Here is a 20,835-nt window from a genome sequence, read left to right as displayed (position 1 = left end):
GTTTATATTATCAGGATCTTGCAAAATACTAGTAAAGCTTTAATTCGCGAAAACAGCTATGCTACCGAGTAAGTGGATCAAACAGGGTAATCTTATGTAAAAATTTTACTAAAAAAAATGTTTAGAATTGTAAGATAAAATGACTTATTGTTTTCAAATAATCAATATTATCAGATTTAAATGAAATCCTCATTTTTTCCTAGTTAATGTGGCATTTGCTAGTTCCTGTTTATATTTCACTGTGGACCTATACTAGACTTTTTGGTAGAATTTTAGGAGTTTTTTTGCAAAACAAACCTTATTACACATGTGTTCATACCAACATTTTAGCTCGATCAGTTAGGAAGATATTCCACAGTGTTGACCTGTCAGACAAACAATCTCATAGGAGATAAATGACCCCTACTTTTCTTGGTGTTTTTGTGGTTTATAGATCAGTTAAGAACATATGGCTAGTAGTTCTTTTTCAAAATGGACCTGGCTGCGTTACAGCTCTCAGAAGATTGTTAATTTCATATAGATCATATAGCAAAATTATTTACTACTGTATTACCTGAATTCGGTTTATATTTCCTGTCTGTAATCGTTTATGCACTTGTGGATAAAAGGTTTCATTAAATATTTCCTCTAAATAGTGATATAATTTCCAAACGGTAAGTTTATGCTTTCAATTTTAAAATTACTTATCTTGTATTTTTTTCCATTCAAAGCCACGTAAATGTGCACTTTTGGACAAACTATTTTTGTTACTATTTTGCGCAAAATACTGCAAACGAAACAAAATATCGTTTTGCATTAACTACATTTGCAAGGAAAATTATTTCTTAACTTAGCTGTGTAAAAAAAGATAGTTTGTTTTCATATGTGTATATACCCTTTTCAAATTTTATACGAACACTAATACCTTAAATGAAGAGTTGACTCGGACCGCATTCAACGTCAGTATAAACGTATGAATCGTTTTAATGCGCCTAATTTGAAGTTATTGGGTTTCGTTTCGAGATTTTGTTTAAAATAAAATTTAAAATTCAGCATATTCCTCATAGACTGCGTATTTTACTTTTTTCTCTGCAAACCTTAAAAAACGACCATTGACGTCCATTTTTGATGAACCGCGATTTCACGTCCGTCAGACGATTTTCGTAAATCGTTCTATTCATTCAACAAATATCGATTTGCTTTTTACTCGTCATATTTTCATTTAAAAAAGAAACGCCTTTAAAATGATGTAATTTGTGGAGATCTTTTTAACGTTAAAGTCGATATTTACGTTAAAGTGACGTCAGAGCGACAAATATGACTTTGAGTTTTGAAGAAAATGTTTGCTTTTATCTTCTCTCATGTAAAACCCAAACGATAGAATTTGAGCAAAAAACTAACATGATGATGAAAACTTTATTTTCTGTCGTTTTATGGAATAAAATTATGGGATCATCGACCCCTACCCCCAAATCACAACATAGCTTAGTTTACGTGTTTTCCTGATATATCTCATTTCAAATTTTAGTATTTTACACTCTCATTCATCAGAGGCTCACTACAGACGGGAAACGAATCATGGTATGTGAGAAAGAGGGTTTTCTTTTCAAAAGAGGTCTTTATAACTGTAAAACTGGCGACCGGTGCGAAATGGTTTCAATGCAGTATTTTTTGCATACGCCAGTGCGACAATTCTGCGTAAAATACTGATCATGTTATTTTTAAAAATCGCTTTAAATATATTTCTATATAATAATGATTATTTTTTTTCATCTTTTTCTTATTCAAAATACCAATAAACAAGTTTTCCGTTGTAATACACTGCTAAAATGAAAAATTTATGCATATGCAATTGTATATATAGTTCGGAGTTTTCACACTTGAAACATAATTATTGTAAAATATCATAGTTCAATATTATACAACAAGTTCAAATATTTTAAAGTTTGTTATTTCAGACCTATGTTGTTTCACTTAGCCGCCCCGCCACGGGAGTAAAGGTTGTTTAAATCTTGTTTTTCTTTTTATTATTCCTAACACTCCCTAAGCACGCACGCATGCAAGATGACTATAAGATCAGTTGGCATGGGCTTGCCCGGTTAAATACCTTCTCCACGCAAACGTTCATACAATTATATTGACGGCAGAGTTCGGTTTTAAAGGTCAGAGTTTATTTTTCATTCTTTTGATAATTTATACCACAGGCGCTATTTGAAATGAATTATAACTTCTATAATTTCCGTAATCATGATATAAGAGGTTACGTATATGCGTATCCTCATAAACTTCCGTTGAATGTTGAAAATTGTTACATTCTGAATTTTGACACCTAAGACGCTTATTAAAATAAAAAGTGAAACCTTACACATATACACGGTCCCGTACAAATCCTAATATCTCGTAAATACGAAAGCAGGGGTTGCAAGTTTGAGCCTCCATTCCTCCGTACAAAGTTACTATTCTTGAGTCGCACATATAGGTAATGGCAACATAGAATTACACAATTATGTTTAACAATCAACCGCTGTTGAATTACAGCGCGTCTCAGTCACAACCGCTATTTTCTTTCTTTCTTTTACCCCACCCGCTGAGCTCAGTAGAAGGAGCGTAGATCTATGAATCGTGAGTTCGATCCCCAGGTTGATTGAAGACACGTGTCTGAAATCATTCGTCCTCCGACTCTGATGTATGCGGTGAAGTTGGAAGTTACTTGTTAAGAAAACAGAACCCAGGAACACTGGCTAGGTTAACTGTCCACCGTAACAGAAAACAGCGCTAAACCCCAACCAAACAAATTTCTTCTTTTATTTCCTGGAATATTTAACAATTTTGGCAGAATGTTTACTCACATTTGTGGTGTTTGATAGGTTTCTACTGTTAGGAAAAGGTATTATATATGGAATATGTTTCTGTTACGTGTCTATGAATACAAGGATAACCTTTCTTTACACACATATCTGGAGAGCTAAAACCTCTTTGAAAAGGATGGTGTTTCTATTCTAGCCAAGTAACTAAATAAATTAACATTTTCAGAGCAACAGCCTCCGTGAAACAAATATACTCTGTTTCCCTGCGGGTATTCACAGAGGATGCACTTTATTGGAAATCGGGTTGTCTGACTACTCTCCAAACAATCGAAATATTATCCAAACGTAAAATTTGTAGTAAAGTTAAATAAATTAATAATGTTTATTCAAACATGAGGATATAAATTACCTTAGGGCTTTTTAAAGTTGCTAAAAGTAAAATTGTATTATATTTGTTTGCCTCTATGCTAAAATTTGCGAAAATCGTCTGACGGACGTGAAATCGCCGTTCATCGAAAATGGACGTCAATGGTCGTTTTTGAAGGTTTGCAGAGAAAAAAGTTACAGAAATGTCATAAAAGTAAAATGCACATTCTATGAGGAGTATGCTGAATTTTATATTAAACAAAATTTCGAAACGAAACCCAGTAACTTCAAATTAGGCGCATTCAACCTTAATAAAAAAAAACACACACACATACAAAATAAAAGTTTATTTCCATCGTTCTATACTGGAATGATATTGATCAAGTGAGATTTTATATTGGCGTTGTTATTGGTCCAGTGGTGGTCGTATTGGCTCAGTTTAAGACAACCAAAGTTGAAAGACATAATAGACGAGCCAATATGCAAATATATCGTATTTCATGCTTCAGCTTTACGATCAGTTTTGCACATTATTAGATTACTTGCGCATATAACAATTGCGCCCGGTGATCTAATGGTAATACGTTTTGCTGTAACCTCAGGCCCAGAGGTCTTGCGTTCGAATCCCGGTCAAGGCACTGGAAATTTCTAAGATGTTCTTGAATATCCGCTAACTGTCCCTAATGCCCTGAATGGCTGTTTGTTTTTTAGGTAAAGCGCCTTTGAACGTATTTACCATAAAAAAGCTGGTATAATATATCATATGAATCAAGTAGAACTAAGACAAAGCGCAGCTGAGTCAGTATCAGCAAAATTGCTAATATCCTTTCCGCGCATGTAACGTAATAAAACGTATTAATATTTGCTTCTGATGGCCCTTTCACGCTTCCGCAGAATCAACATTTTTTACACGAAATTCATTTTGACCAATTTCTGAAAGGTTTAGGTCTGCAGCTCTCAAATACGGAAATATCTAATATCCGAGGGATATACTGACACTTTTAGACAACATCAAAAAGGATGATGTCCGCCACAGCCACCACCACCACAGCCACCACAGCCACCGCCGCCGCCGCCATCACCGCCGACACACCACAACAAGGAGCGCCACCACCACCACCGCCACGATGGTGGTGGTGGCGGCGGCGGCGGGGGCTGTGGCGGCGGCGGCGGTGGCTGTGGTGGTGGTGGCTGTGGCGGTGGTTGTGGTGGTGGCTGTGGCTGTGGTGGTGGTGGTGGCTGTGGCTGTGGCGGTGGTGGTGGCTGTGGTGGTGGTGGTGGTGGTGGTGGCTGTGGTGGTGGTGGTAGCTGTGGTGGTGGTGGCTAATACGTTTTGCGCACCATAAAATGTAACAGAACAGTGGATATCTTCAAGGTTTGAACACGCCCTTGGAGTCCAAAGTGATTTTTTCGCGTGAGTGATTTTAGCCTCGATTAGACGTGGTCATCGAATAGTTCTCATCGAGACCTTTCGTTAGATACCCTACATGCCTAGGTTCCCTACAATAACGAAAGAGAAAACCAGGGTGGTAGCGCATGAATGATTTCGCTTTAAATCCCAATAGCTCAAGAACGGTACTAGAAAGATCCGTAAAAGTATATATTTTCTGAATTGTCTTGACGAGACCTTTATATGGGTGTCCTCCTTGACAAGGTTCGAACCCACCCTCGGAGTCCAAAGTGGTTTTTTACGCGTGAGTGATTTTATCCTCGATTAGACGTGGTCATCGAATAGTTCTCATCGAGACCTTTCGTTAGATACCCTACATGCCTAGGTTTCCTACAATAACGAAAGAGAAAACCCGGGTTGTAACGCATGAATGATTTCGATTTAAATCCAAATATCTCAAGAACCGTACTAGATAGACCCATAAAAGTATATATTTTCTGAATGTGCTTGACGAGACCTTTCCAACGGTACCAACAATATGCCTCTACGACGACTTTGAATTTTGATGACGTCATTTCCGGTCCGAGTATAGATTTTCGTAATGTTTACCTCTCGACCTTTCCAAAAATGTCAAAAACCCTGAATGTCAAATTTGACCCTAAATCGCCGTTCTAGACGGATAAAACAATGAAATATTAACATAGATTGACAATAAAAGGAATAACGTTATATAATACCCTATTGTTAGTTTGGAATGTTTGGTGCGGTAGTGACGTCATGGTAATTTCCGATTGACTCACCTAGTCTCTATTGTTAGTTTGGAATGTTGGGTGCGGCAGTGACGTCATGGTAATTTCCTATTGACTCACCTACTCTCTTTTGTTCTTTGGAATGCTGGGTGCGGCTCCCCATTATTCTAGGGCATTGACCCGCCCGCCATCTTGTTGCGCGATCGTGACGTCATGGGTTTTTCCCCCGTTAGCCCCGCCCCCACGCGATGACGTCATAGTCACGTGGTATGGCTCCAGCTCCAGGCAGGCTGCAGTTTGGCTCCGAAATCGATTGTTATATACTACTCCCAGGTATTTTCAAATCGATAGAAAGTGCCGAAAATTGACTTTCAATTAGCAAAAAAAGAAAAAAAAGTAAAAAGAAGAAGAAACCACGCCCATACATTTAGACGGGTTGACCCCTTCGCGAGACCCCTAACTCTGGACCCATGCAAATGCATCTTTCGTTTTTTTAAGTTTAGCCTTTGGTCTGTTTACTTTCATTGTCTTTACTTCCGAAAAATGCTGAGGTCGTCTGACGTCACTTTCTATGTTGCCAAAAACATACGTATGCCTGGCGAGATTGTATAAAAATGTACCCGTAGTCCTAAGGATATGGAATTCAAGCATGTTGATTGGTTTAAAAGAAAATGCCAATGCAGAGGGTCATTTCTGTTGAATTGTATAACGACAGTAGAATCAAGCAACTTATTACAGTCAACATGTGATTGTAAGCACTTAACGTTTTTAATGTCGCTACATAAAACGTTTAACATTCATATAAAAGAACTAACGAAAGAAAAAACAACATCGAAACCACTTCCATGCTTATGAAATGCATATTATCATGCTTATGAAATGCATAAATATAATTCTTCACTGTGTGCCTGGACAGTTTTAATGTTGTTTTTTCACCAGCGTTTTGATCATTTCAGTTTGTTTTAATTTACATAATCACTATATAAGCAATCCAATATTGGTTCGTAATCTACTGATCTAAAATTACAAAATTCTCGTTTCGAATCTGGACGCTCACGATCTACAAACATGACAGGAAAAAAAAAACAGAATTATCTACCCAACAATGAAACAAAATTCATTTCTAGACAAAAAATGTATTTCTTAAAGAAGAAAAAAAGATTTTCTTACTCAAACTGGCGTATCTCATTAGGTTATAAATACTTTGCAAATGTATGAAAAAAGTTATTTTGAATTATTAATGAATGTGAAATTATTTATCTAAACACTTTAGTTGAATAAAATCAGACAGGACTGGTGAATCAAAAGGATCTAATTGATAACCGTCTTTTTATTCCTTCTAAACGAAACATACAAACAGCTAAACCGTTACAAAAAGTGTAAAATCGAGACATTTATTGACATTAAAGCGATATTTTCCATATGTAAACTGATAAAGCCCTTGCGAAAATGCTTGATACAGAAGATACCCAAACTTCAGGAGATTGTTTTTTCTTCCTCAGAGTGTCAAGCACCCCTACACACTATATTACAGCGGAAACTCGAACTCATGACCATGGTTACGTAGTCGGCGGTGTAATTCCTCACAAAAAGTCCATAAAACAAACTATAGATACATATGCTCCATACTGATAATGGGTCACTATTGATAACAACGCTGTTATCTTTGCAATCCTTGTTTCAATTATGATTAACTTGTCTAATCTTTTATCACTGAACGCACTACATATATCATGTCCTTTAAATAACCTTATATGTACAAGATAGTTATCTAATCACCAGCGTACATGATAAATAACACTCCGATTGAAAGACGTGAAGTCATTGTTGAATGTGGGATTAACAATTTCAAGCAAAGATTCAATTTTGCACTGTGGCATATTTTGAAGAAAACTGGTATATCGTGTGTAATCAATTTAAATATTACTAGTTTAATATGATCATTTGTTTCATACGAGTAATATCTATACATTTTCATGAAATTATTTTTTCAATATATATGAAAAATCTTCAATGTTAAAATGTATTTCAGTATAATGTCACACGAACGTAAGCAAATACAAATACCAAGTGCGGCAGAGCAACCACATCCATCTACCAGTTTGATTTCAGAAGACGGATCTGATAGCCAAAATGAAAATTCAGCATCTTGTACAGGTGCGTAATGAAAGCAGTTTTTTTTTACTTCTTGACATTTAACTTAAGCAACATATTGTCAGTGGAGTGTGGATTTTCTTGCATAACAGCGTTGTCCAAGAGAAAGCGTACATGTCGGAAATGTTTGGCCCATTTCCGTACAACCATCAATCGGTAAAAAACCGGCTCGAAATCAGTTGCTTCATTACGGGAAACGGTTTGTTTTAAATTCGTTTAGATCATGGCAACAACACACCAGTACAGTATAATAAATGTTTTGATGTAACTTAAATTTGAACAAAAATTGAAAAATTCTTATATGCAGGAAAGTCAAAGAACGAGAAGAGGTCGGACTATTTAAACTGGGAAGAGTATTTCATGGGTATAGCCCTGATAACAGCACAAAGGAGCAAAGATCCAAATAGACAGGTAGAAAGTCCTACTTTTCTTAACTTCTTTCGATATGCAAGAGCAAAATGCAAATTGAATTGACTATGAAAGATTTTTGCAATTTTTGGCGTTAAATAAAAAGACTACCTAGAAATGAATCGACGTTTTGAATAAAACAGGAAACAGGCTTATCAGACAGATGACGGAATCAACAAAGGCCCATGCTCGACAAACGCCTGATGTCTGTCGTATCTAAAGCGCATGTACTATATTTGTTGTTCTGTTTTACGATAAAGTCAGCACGCCAACGTTACCATAAACTTCTTAAAGATATCCAAAGGCCATCTTTCACTACAATATTTTATCTTTAGGTATTTACTTCAAACGTATAAATCCTCATTAAAAGTATTTAACTTATTTAATTTGCATATAGAGCTGCATTCATGATTCAAGAACGGTCATCCGTGGAATACAAATATAGCTTTAGACATATGTATCCATTCATAGTATATCAATGGTATAGTGTATTAAATAAGAAATGATCTTGATATTTCATTTTCGTTTTTAATCAAGATAATTTTATCCGTTATATATATTACAATCTAGTATAGATACCTTTAGATAGCCTTCATCCGTGGAAAACTTCAAATTATATTCCAGCTCGTTGATATGTCAGATTGAAACATTGATATTCATGAATTGTCGGAGATGTTGGAACTGTTATATTATACGAATCATTTGTTTATTGTGTTATGATATAATGTTCACTGTTGCCATGTATATATGGGTCTATGACCTTCTGGTTTAATGAAAATAAAACTTGAAACTTGAAACAAATTAAAAGTCATGCAAAACCAGCTGATTGTTAAAACAATAGCAATACACATTTATACTGTGTTTATCTATACATGTATGCAGAGTGTACTATTTTAAACACACTGCATAGTACTGTTAATACACTAAAACTTTAATTTCATGTTTACATATAAACTTTATGAAGTGACTGTTCATCATTTAAATAAGAAATTTGGATCTAATATACCTTTGAGAAGCACGGAGGTAACACTAGATCGGAAACAAAGTCCGATGAACCTACGAGAAGTGCTGATACTAGGCCTAACTATAGTAAAGGAACCAGCGTGGGAGCCATGTGGTCTAGTCGCGTAATGGCGGACAGGTTTTTGAACACTAATTTCACTTGGCATGGCCACAGAAGTCTAAATTAAAGCTGGTTTGAAACTCAGTTTTAGTATGAGAAGTACTTTCAAGTCACAGCAGTGGGATTGTAATGTGATTTTACAGTAAGCAAATGTGACAAGAGAATTCTGTCTTAGAAGATACATGACCCCTACTTTTCTCTTCATTTTATATCAGTTTTATCATAACTCTTTAAAATGAGGTAAGGATTTGTTTACTGAAATGGGTCTAGCTATGTTTTGCAGATCTTTAAAAAGGTCTGTTTTATATAGAATATATAGGGAATACTATTTACCGGTTTGTGACCTATAAGAAAATGTGGGCAAAAATTGAGATTTGTCCAGATATTGATATAAATATAAATGGGCTAGTTTGGTCAGATTTTGGAAAAAAATGAGCATTTTGTTGAAATTTTGCTACAAAAGCTGATAAAAAATAAAAGAAAAATCACATTTTCACTGTTTTGGGTGTATTTTTTTTAAATGTACATTTTCACACTAAATTTTGCCCATTTATAGCTTTCAGAGGGGACATTTGGTATATTTCAAAGTGTAAGTGTTTAATTTGCTTGCACATTATAGTAAAAATATATAAAATAGGGCAAAAACAAGCTCAGGCTATAAATACTGGTTAAAAATTATGTCGTGACATCAATTTGAAAGGAAAATTGACGCAGAGGCAACTGAAAATACCATAAAAGTTTGAAAACTGATTTAATCAAACTGAAACTTGGTATTTTTCATGCAGAAATGTTACTGGAACCATACAAATGAAATTGAGACTATAACGGAAAACCAGTTTTTCTTATACTACATTCTATTTATCAAATAATTTTGAAGGTTTACAAGATCAAACATTTTCGTTTCAATTACCAATGTGTTTTACTCTTCATTGTTGTTTTTGTCATAATCCTATATTTTTCATATATTTCTTTTGAAGGTGGGTTCGTGTATAGTAAATGCAGAAAAGCGCATTGTCGGCACTGGTTATAATGGTATGCCAAATGGATGTAGCGATGACGATTTGCCATGGGGAAAGAATTCTTCAGACAAATTAGAAAATAAGGAGTATTATGGTATCAAAATACTGCCAATAAAGTGCTGTAATATTTGAAATGAAATCACGTATTGTCGTATATTTCTTTTTTCTTTGAAATGAGGTTACGTAAACGATGTTTTCAACGTCAGGCCACGGGACTGTCTGATGTGATCAGCTATAGTTTCTTTAAATTAACATACAGTATTAACTAGTTTAAAACTCTGTCGTTTTGCCCATTTGCCATATTATCTTGTCAAACAGACATGTCATTATGTTAACGTACAGCATTAACTTGTTTGAATCTGTGTTATTTTGTCTGTTATTTTGTCCGTTTGAGCATTGTAAGATCAAATGTTATTAGAATGTATGATGGTGTCCGTCTATCATTAAAACTATTTTCTAATCTAGGTAGGCAGAGGAAATACAGATCAATATAATTTCACTTTTACTAATCCAACCAGTCAGGTATCTACGGTGGCATAGAGGGGACATAGGAAATATTTTTATTTATCACGTGCGCACGTGTTAGCTATCACGTTCGCACCTGTTCATTACCACGTTCGCACGTGATAGCTATCACGTTCGCACGTAATAACTATCACGTGCGCACGTGATAGCTAACACGTGCGCACGTGATAGCTGACCAATGAGAAAACGTGAAATATCTGCCATTTTATAGCTAACACGTGCGCACGTGTTAGCTGACCAATGAGAAAACTTCAATTCGTTTATTTCTCTCAATTCATGATAACATGATTTATGAGGTACGATACATACTATACAATATTTAACTATAACGAAGCTTATGCATATACATAACAGCAGGTATAATACTAGCACTAAGTTCCATAATAATGATATTCTTTATGGTAATGTTCTTCTTGCGGGAGAGTAACAATTTTGCATCAGTTCACAAAATAAATATAACTTAATTAAGTTAATAGATCCGCAAATTCTAGCCAAATTTATAGCATTAAACAATATAGATGTGACTTTTCGATAGGACAGAAGGCTGTCAACAGTTTTCAAACATTTCGTATATTAATTACTATCATAAACTACTTAAACCTCTGGATGATATTTTTAACAAAGATACATAATTTTTTATATTCTACAGTATTGAAATTCATATTCATGACATATTCGTAGTGTACAATATTTGGAAATCTATGAAATTTTGATTTTATATACTTCGTTCTTTCCTCAAACAAGTGTTGGACATTCTAATAGATAGTGGAATTCGTCACCAATATTTGAGTTACACAATATACAAATTCTATGATGAAAGATCTGCCATTTTTCATAATGGAAGTCGGTTATAGGGAAGTGCTAATCGGTGAATCGATTAGTTTCATTGGTCAATTATCACGTTCAATTATCATGTTAGTTAGTACGTGCGCACGTGTTAATTAACACGTTCGCACGTGGTGCTAACACGTGCGCACGTGATAAATAAAATATTTCCTACGTCCCCTCTATGCCACCGCACATTTTAGATGTAATTAGAAGGATTATGTTGTTATGTCCTTTTAGTTGAGTAAATGTGATTTTCAACATTAAAATTAGTAACACGAAAATTAAAGTTGTCATGCAGGTGAACGTTATTTGTAACAACCAATTTAGAATTGTTCATACAAAAGGATTTGCGTATATGCAAACTCAAATATTTTAGTTCCAACATTCAATTTATCCAAGTGAAAGATAGAGCTTGTCACCTAGGTGCATTGAGTTTGTAATTACCAATTTAAAATATAAAGCCATTATATAGCCATTTATGTTGTGGCGTATAATACCTTCCATAGACACCAAGGTCGTATTTCTTTTATTTCAGTTTGCCATTCCGAAATGAATGCAATCGTAAACAAAATGTCTTCAGATATCCGTGGCTCTACTATCTATGTTACATATTTCCCTTGTAATGAGTGTGCCAAACTTATGATACAGGCGGGAATAAAATCCGTGGTATACTATGAAGACAACGATAAAGAAGAGACAAAAGCTGCAAAAATAATATTAGGAAAAGCGAAGATAGAATTCAGGTAAAACAAAAGCAATACCTACGAAAGGTCAGTTTGTAAGAACGTCCGTCCGTTCGTTCGTCCAGATCTCGTTTCTAGTCTGTAAGTTTGTCATCCATCATATAATTTTAATATAAATTTGAACAAATGTCCGTAACAATGAGACGATGTGTAATGTGAAAGACCTGGACCCCTAGCTCAAAGGTCAAGGTCACACTTGGAAGGCAAATTGTCATCAGGGCTTTTTTCTATCCAGTCTGTAACGCAACCATCTATCAAGGGATTTTAATATTTCATGGCAAAAATTTGCCCCATAATGAGACAATGTGTCATGCGCAATACTCAGAAGTCAAACGTCACAAGTATTGTTTTTTTCTGTTTGGTCCATAACGCTGTCATCCTTGAAGGATTTTTAATTTTACTTAGCACAAATGTATTACTTGGAACATATGTATCCATAATGAGACGATGTGTCATGCCCAACACCCAGACCCCTAACTCAAAGATCAAGCTCACACTTGGAGGTCAAACGTAAGTAGTGTTTTATTTTCCTGTCCTGTCCATAACTCTGGTAATCCTTGAAGGGATTTTAATACTACTTGGCACAATTGTACCCCATAATGAGACAATGTGCCATGCACAACACCCAAATTCCTAACTCACAGGTCAATGTATCAATGAGATATCAAAGGTCAAAGGGTTTTCCCACTATCCGGTCCATAACATATAGGTTATGACAGACTTGACCAAGCATTTGCCCAGATATTACATATCAGATACAACTTCTATTCAGAAGAAGCAGTAAGGTTGGAGTGCAACCATTTTTCAAAAGTAGTCTCTTGTTTACGTTTTATTGGTCCAAGAAAAACGCACCTTCTTCCCATCGCATTAGACAACTGTAGTCAAAACTCTTCAACTCAAGATTTATCTACACTTGAAATAGGCATTTTTATATGGTTTTGTAGGGGTTGTTGATGAGGGTAGGGGAACATATGTTGCCATCCGTTCTTGATGTTGGGGATATTGATCCCCAACCCCTCTGCTCCTAGACCTATGCAATGTTTATTTATGTCCTCAAATTGATGAGTATGTCATTTTCTGGCTCGAACTGGTATCCTTATGTTTTCTATTATGCTCCAGAAATATTTATAAAGAATGATTGCATACAAAAGTTGAAGGTACCTGGATTAGCAATTCTACATTCAATTTACTAGTTAACGGATGGGTAACCGCCTCGGTAGCGTAGTAGTAGAGCGCCCGCTTCGGCTGCGGGAGGTCGTGGGTTCGATCCCCGGCCGAGTCATACCTAAGACGTGAAAAATGGTACCAGTAGCTCCCGTGGTACTGAGTATTAATGGGGAAACTGGCTTCTCCTCTCATACTCTCGTTGCGATGGATTCCAACAGAAATGAGGTGCCGAGAGGGATATGTTGTAAATTAAGTATAAACAGCGATAGGTATTATCGCCATTAGATAATTATAATGCTGATGTTTGATGCCGTTCCCTGAACGAATCTATAAAGATCAAATCCACAAAAATTAAACAGAACGTGTCTTAGGAAGCCGAGACGAGGTGTAGACTTCTACCTGAAATTATTTCGTTTATATAAAGACAGTGTTGTTTCTATGCAACTATAACAACTGTTTTACTACAACTACTAATCGTTCTATATAAGCTCCTCTTTAAGAAGAAATTTTGGTTAGATCATATACTAGAATGTACTAAATGAATATTTTATGTATAAATACTGAGTCTATTGTTGATTTACTGTATGCTTCCTGTTTCAGGCCATATAAACCTACGAATCAAATTCTGCAGATCAACTTATAAAACGTCACAAAACAGAACCCATTTCTTCTAATAACGTTGTGCATCTAATAGAAGAGAAAATTTATTTCCGACTTCTCAGGCGCAAATCTGGAAATATCCTGGCACTTTTTTGCGGATAGAAAATATGTTGATATTTACTTACTTATATGTACAGGCTGATTCCTTTTAAGAGATACATTACAGAATGACTTTCATTTACTTATTGATAAAAGGAGATTTGGTTTGAATTAACCCTTAGCCTGCTGCAGGCGAATTTAACAGCCTTTGCAAACAGCTTGGAACCAGATCAGACGCCGATTAAATCGGCGTCTGATCAGGTTCCAAGCTGTTTGCTACTCTGACAATATTTCTTCCAATTTTGGAGCAAATTGAATGAACTTTACAATTTTAGTAGACGACATTTCCAGCAGACAACAATTTATCTAGCATGCTTAAGGTTAATATTGTATATCAAGTACATTTATTCATAAGCGAGGATAAATTTATCAGTAATTCAACTAAGAAAGAATGCATTATTTCTTAAATTTCCCCAAAAGGGTTGTCAGATTGTTCGGACATTTGATTAACAGTAAGAGTAAAACAAGGCTTTACTAAAAATGTATTAGTGTTCTCACGTTTACAGCATAACATTTCTAGACTGTCAAAGTTAATGTTATAAAATACTGTGAAAATGATCACTTACAATATGATGAAAATGTATACACGTGAAAGTAAGAGAATGTTTAAATTAACATGTCTTGTGAAATAAATGCCCATTTTCATTCAAAAAACCAGTATGTTTTGTGTTTCCTTCTTCCCATCCGAGTTTGAACTAACCTGTGTTTTTACACCCCGATCTTGGAAAATACACAAAAACTGAGGATCATGTTATAGCGTTGTACTGAAAACCACCAGACCATAGCTCCGTACTGACGAAAAGGTTAATAAAATATCATACAAGAACTAAGGCCATAATTTACTGTTAAAAGCAATCTGAATGCAACTTGCACCTGTATCAGTTTGACAGAGTTTTATAAAATATAAAATACTCCAAATCGTATGATAAATATTGCTTACGAAAGACGAAAAGTTAGTATATAATCATCTTGGTGGGATGACAGGGAAATTGACCACATTCATATGCTACTCTAAAAGCTTTGGTAATAAATAACAGCCATTGTATTCTGTTACGTTCTACTCGCTGTACCCTTAGTTATTAAAGAAAGAGTTGTGGTTCTTCGGCTTTTCAGTTTATTTCATTTTCTTCAAGGTCATAAGGATGTACGATCGAATTTTTTCAAACGTTAAGAATTTTTTCATACCCTGTGAGCTTGAAGAACATTAGTTTTTAAGACAAACAAGAGCAGAAAAAAACATAGGTCACCGAACTCGTTTTAATTTTATAGGGTATTTTCTTCACCCAATGTTTACGCATTTCTGAAATTTTGTAAAATTGAAAAAATGTTGTACTTTATAAAGCATATAATATCCTACTTAATCTTATAGGGATTTCAGGTCTTACAGATTTATATGAATATATGGTGATGTCAGTATTGTATAAGCATAAATGTCATTAACAAATCTCTTTAATTTTTACATGTTGACCTAATTACCCCACCCACTTAATTTTCAATGGAAAAAACGTATTTAGATCTACAAAAAAAATTCTGACGTTAAGATTTTCAAAATATTTTGCAGCATTAATGACACACAAAAAATGCTTCAAAACGGAAAGAAAAAAAAGTTGGGGTTACCGTGCATCTAAGCAATTTATTAAGTAAAATCTGTTAAAAGGTGGTGAATTTTGATATTTTTTTGTTATTTTTGTTTTAATTTATATTTTCTAGATAATATAACGTGCTATTTTGAAAACTTTTATTTTATTTATAGCTTAACACTATATATATCAGTCAGAAAAATATCAAGACCAAACTTGATCTACTTTAATAGATATTTGAAATTACCTACCTCTACCCCATTGTAAATCTTACGTCAATTTTAGGCAAATGCCAGCCAAAAATAAGGGTGAAAATTTTTTTTCGCAAAAAGCATAAAATATTTGGTTAAATGGTACATTTTTAGTCATATTTTAATTATTTAGCATTAATTTTTGGCAAAACTTTTGTTAGAAAGCAATATATCAAGATGAGAAGTTCAACAAGGTATATCATGTCTACTCGCATTCTGCAAAGGGATTAATTTTAACGTGTAATGTTTGTGAGCGTAGGGGGGAGGGGTGGGCAAGACAGAAACAGTACTGAGAAATAAAAGTGCGTGTGTGCATTCGTGCGTGTGCGCGCCATTGGACAATGACGTCCCAACATACTGTGCCATCCTCTAAATAGCAAAGTTTTTTTGTACAGACCATCTTCACATGCAGGATGTTCCACTAAAAGTTTGAAGTAAAGATTTTGCATCTGAGCAACTTTGAATTCATTCCTTCAAAATGTGTATGAGGAGTTGAACACACAAAAATTCTTAACTACGGCCTATTTTGGGAATTTAAGAGAGGGCCATAATTCCAGAAAAAATAGCCACAGAGAAAAGTCCATTATTTATGGTCATCTTCACATCAGGGTCCTTTCGAGCATATCTTTTCAATAATGTTTGAGGAGATGGACACAAGATTTTTCTCTATATTCTATACAGCAAAACTATCAAAGGGCCATACCTGCGGTGAAGTAGTCACATCAAAGGTTCCTTCCTTTATGGTCATCTGCAATTGAGCTTGGTCATCTGTGAAAGTTTGAAGCAAAGCAGATTTAAAGTGTTTGACGTGTTGGACACACAATATTTTTTTTCTATATTCCATATAGCAAAACTATCAAAGGGCCATAGCTGCAGTTAAAATAGTCACAGAAAAAAATCCTCCTTTATGGTCATCTGCACATCAAGCTTGTTCATCTGTAAAAGTTCTCAGCAAATAAGGCTATCAGTGTGGGACACAACATTTCGGGACGTTCGGACGGACGGGCGTGTGGACAGCATCAATGCTACATGCCACTCCCCCGCCCCCCCCCCCCGCCACCACCACCATAAATGTGGGAGCAGATGGGTGTGCGTAAGGGGTGAGTAACAGACAAACAGACACTTGCAGTATTTCTATATCCCGCCTTCGACTCCACAGCAGGGAGACAAAATGACGTCAAGAGTTACGAAACTTCAACCTCTGCGCAGGGATATTGTCATACAGTCGTATCTACTATAGCGATGATGCAAACTAACACTGTGTTTGAGTTTGATGAAACTAGTTCATACTATCAGAATTATGATAGTAAACAAGCGAAAAGTATCATGGACATACGATGTGTAGTTACTAAGAAACTAACGCACAGACACAGAGTCCAAATGTGGTAATAATTTCAAGAGATATTGGATCTATGTCATTCACTTTGTAGAATCATGGGGGAAGGGATGTTCGAAATGTCATTCAGCTGTGGTGTGAATTTACTGAGAAACAAACTCCCTTACACTATCGGAATTTTGTGGGGGAAATGGCCAAGTACAAAAAGGGACATAGTTTCATCAAAATGATAGAAAAGTGGAAACAGGTGTCATTCGGTCGGTCAGTGGGCATTGTCGCTTGGACGGCATGTGTAAAGTTTCATTCAGTTATGACAAGTATAATGCTAGATGTGAGCTTGCTGGGAATCGTCGACAAGATGCCTAGACAGTAGACACGCTGCCGGCTCTGCGGGTACAGCAGTAACTCTTGTGACTTCCATTATGACTGGGGAAAACAAAATGGGAGTTAATTTTATAAATATGAGAGATGTGATTCTAATCTGCTTTTAATTTAGAGTAATTCTCGTCTTTCACTATGTAAAGCTACATTAAATTCCGTTAAGTGGAGTGTTAGCTATTGCCTTAAATGCTAGAAATGGAAAAAAGTAAGTACGTTTGTATAAACTAACTTTATCATTATTCAGAGAAAAATCGTGTTAATTGTGCTTTTCATTTCCTCTTAGTGATATTTATTATATGGGGTAACTTTGATTTTTTTTCAGTGGATTTAATATCATTCTCTTGAAACCCATTTTGAGGTTCTAATGCATTTATTAGTATATAAAGGAAATACATGTGCAACATTCTTCACGCAAGAACTGGGAGAAATAATTTTGGTAAGAGTTGTGAAACTTTACTTGTAAACTTCAGTTGTGATCTCAAAGGCTTGTGTGCAGTTTCAATCCAATGTATGCACAGGTTTCAGAAATACATAAAGGAAATATCAACTAAACATATTCAAAGTGGAAAAGGGAAAAACTTTTGTCAAAAACAAGAGTCATTGTTTTCGGTACTAAAATATATTTCAAATTATACCAATATCTGTATTTACTCCAAGAAAGCAATTCTAAACTTGAAGCTGTTTTTTTTGTAGAAAAGCGCATGTCTCCCCCAATGCACAGAAGTAATAGGCAAGAAGTCAATAGGGGACATGCGCAAAAGTCAAAGAGACACTGATGGTTGGCTGCAATAGGGATCATCTACTTGGCATGTCCTATCATCCCACTAAGTTTCAACAGTCTGGGCTTAGTGGTTCTCAAGTTGTGAATTGGAAACAGTTCAGGCCCTGTGACCTTGACCTTTTCTCAAGTGACCCCGAAAACTATACTGGACATCTACTCTATTAGTCCTATAAGTTTCTAGGTTTGAAGGTTCTGGGTCAAACGATTCTCAAGTTATTGATCGGAAACCCTTTTCCATGTTCCGGTTCCTGTGACCTTGACCTTTGATCAGGAGAGGGGTCATCCACTCTACATGTCCAATCATCCTATAAAGTTTTAACATTCTGGATCAAGTTTCTCAAGTTATTGATCAGAAACGGTTTTCCATGTTCAGGCCTCTTTGACCTTTGCTTTAGTAACCCCAAAAATAATAAGGGTCATCTGCTCTGTAAGCCCTATACCCTATGAAGTTTGAAGGTTCTAGGCAAATGGTTCTCCAGTTATTGATCGAAAATGAAGTGTAACAGATGGATGGCCCCTGTGACCTTGACCTTTCATGGAGTGATCCCAAAATCAACAGGGGTCATCTACTATGTAAGTCCTATAACCCTATGAAGTTTGAAGGTTCTAGATCAAACGGTTCTCAAGTAACTGAACGGAAATGTATTTCCATGTTCTGGCGCATGCGGTCTTGAACTTTAACAGTGACCCAAAAATCAGTAGGGGTCATCTACTCTGCATGTCCAATCATCCTATGAAGTTTTAACATTATGGGTTGAGTGGTTCTCAAGTTATTGATCGGAAATTATTTTCCACATTCAGGGCCCTGTGACCTTTGATGGAGTGACCCTAAAAACAATATGGTCATATACTCTGTATAGTCCTATAACCCTATGAAGTTTGAAGGTTCTAGGTCAAAGGGTTCTCGACTGATCGGAAATATATTTCCATGTTCTGGCACCTGTGGCCTCGATAGACCTGCATGTCCAATCATCCTAAGAAGTTTTATTATTCTGGGTCAAATGGTTCTCATGTTATTGATCGGAAATGGTTTTCCATCTTCAGGCCTCTGTGACCTTGACCTTCGATGGAGTGACCGTAAAAACAATAGGAGTCGTCTACTCCATAGTCCCTGCAACCCTATGAAGTTTGAAGGCTCTAGGTCAAATGGTTCTCCAGTTATTGATCGGAAATGAAGTGTGACGGACGGACGGACTGACGGACAGGGCAAAAACAATATGTCTCGGCATAATGAGGTTTTTTCCAAGTGAAAAAGGACTACTCTTGTCAAAAAGATTGTTAAAGAGTTACGGGACTTCCTATATGAACTATTCTCATGACTCTAAAGACACCTTTAAGTATCAAAATAAGCACTGTACTAGTTCCAGTTACATTCAAAGAAAACAATTTGCAATGCGATTGTTGGGGTCACATAGGGGACCGACAGGGGCGATTCCTGTATAACTCCTTCCCAATCGAGAGGTGGGAGTACAAGATATACATCACACTGAATATTTTTCATAATCTTACACTGAAACAAACAGATATCCTCTACCAGTGCTCTTTGGCCCTCGAATTATTATGGTCCAGTCAGAACAACATAAAACATGATATAGTTAGTTTATTTCATATAAAAATGGCATGTACAAAGTTGTTTTTTTTATATTCTTTCTAAAAACATTCCTCCTCTAAAATATTCTACAAAATGCAGAAGTCCAAATACAAAGTATGGCCATCTGAGTGATATTTATTATTTTTAAAGCTATTTTCATGAATAACGGAGAACAAACATTTCAAAAGATATGTTTCTATAATTTAGGATCACATTTTAGTAATAAATGATTTATTTTTTTCTAAAACTATAATGATCACACTGACAGACATAAACAGGTTTTTGCGAGGCAATCCTTTTTTCCTCTCAAATAAGAAATATAGTTATACTCAATCTTTAACAAGTTTTTTTTTTAATATGAACGAAAAATTGAATGTTTTTGATATGAAATATATTTACGGCTTATATATATAAAATGAACCGGAATAAGAATGATTTATATATACATATGAGTGATGTTTTATATAAAAAAGGTTTTATATTCAAATATATATTGAACTGAAGAAAAGGTTGATATATATAAAGATTTGATAAATAAGTAAAAAATTAGTAACTTCTCACCAGACTGCTTGTTGCAAGAAATATGATTAATTTTAAGTTTATTAAACACTTCATTCAATTAAACTTGAAGAGCTATCTTAAATATGCAATACTTAAAAATCTATTAACTGAAAGAAATATCAAAACAATAGCTGAAAATGAATAGAAAACTTAAAGGAAAGAACTATATAATAATTAATGTTATTTTTCAGTAAAACAAATAAACAGCTTATGTACAAGTAGATCTAGAGTACACTATATACAAAGTAAATACAGCACAATCACATGAATTTCAAATGTCAGTTTGTATCAGGATATCTGAACAGATCAACTGTTTAGTAGTATCCGAGCCCGTGAC

At 35.3% G+C, this 20,835-nt stretch overlaps 2 protein-coding genes across 5 annotated transcripts in view; both read left to right on the top strand.

The window, feature by feature from the left end:
- LOC123557260 (uncharacterized) overlaps nt 1-20,835 on the top strand; it is a 291,086-nt gene that overhangs the window by 16,545 nt on the left and 253,706 nt on the right. The gene's annotated exons all lie outside the window — the stretch shown is intronic.
- Nucleotides 559-14,674, top strand: LOC123557267 (deoxycytidylate deaminase-like). 4 transcript variants are annotated; one of them, XM_045348651.2, is made up of 6 exons: nt 559-653; nt 7,324-7,448; nt 7,753-7,856; nt 9,954-10,089; nt 11,884-12,091; nt 13,859-14,674. In XM_045348651.2, the coding sequence occupies exons 2-6, from the start codon at nt 7,328-7,330 to the stop codon at nt 13,899-13,901; spliced, it is 612 nt and encodes a 203-aa protein (XP_045204586.2). In that variant the 5' UTR covers nt 559-653; nt 7,324-7,327; the 3' UTR covers nt 13,902-14,674. The 4 variants fall into 4 exon arrangements, with proteins under 4 accessions (XP_045204586.2, XP_045204585.2, XP_045204587.2 ...); XM_045348650.2 differs by lacking the exon at nt 559-653 and adding an exon at nt 7,068-7,187; XM_045348652.2 differs by lacking the exon at nt 559-653 and adding an exon at nt 7,071-7,194.

The sequence above is a fragment of the Mercenaria mercenaria genome, chromosome 5 (assembly GCF_021730395.1).
Source record: "Mercenaria mercenaria strain notata chromosome 5, MADL_Memer_1, whole genome shotgun sequence".
In the NCBI taxonomy this organism is placed as follows: domain Eukaryota; kingdom Metazoa; phylum Mollusca; class Bivalvia; order Venerida; family Veneridae; genus Mercenaria; species Mercenaria mercenaria.
This window is presented reverse-complemented; position numbering and strand designations above follow the sequence as displayed.

Bases quoted from the DNA above. Each gene is read 5' to 3' on its own strand.
- LOC123557267 (XM_045348652.2), top strand. From the start codon at position 7,079: ATGATAAATAACACTCCGATTGAAAGACGTGAAGTCATTGTTGAATGT. The intron at 7,195-7,323 runs GTGTGTAATCAA...AATGTATTTCAG, and splicing joins TTGAAGAAAACTGGTATATC to TATAATGTCACACGAACGTA. The intron at 12,092-13,858 runs GTAAAACAAAAG...TTCCTGTTTCAG, and splicing joins AAAGCGAAGATAGAATTCAG to GCCATATAAACCTACGAATC.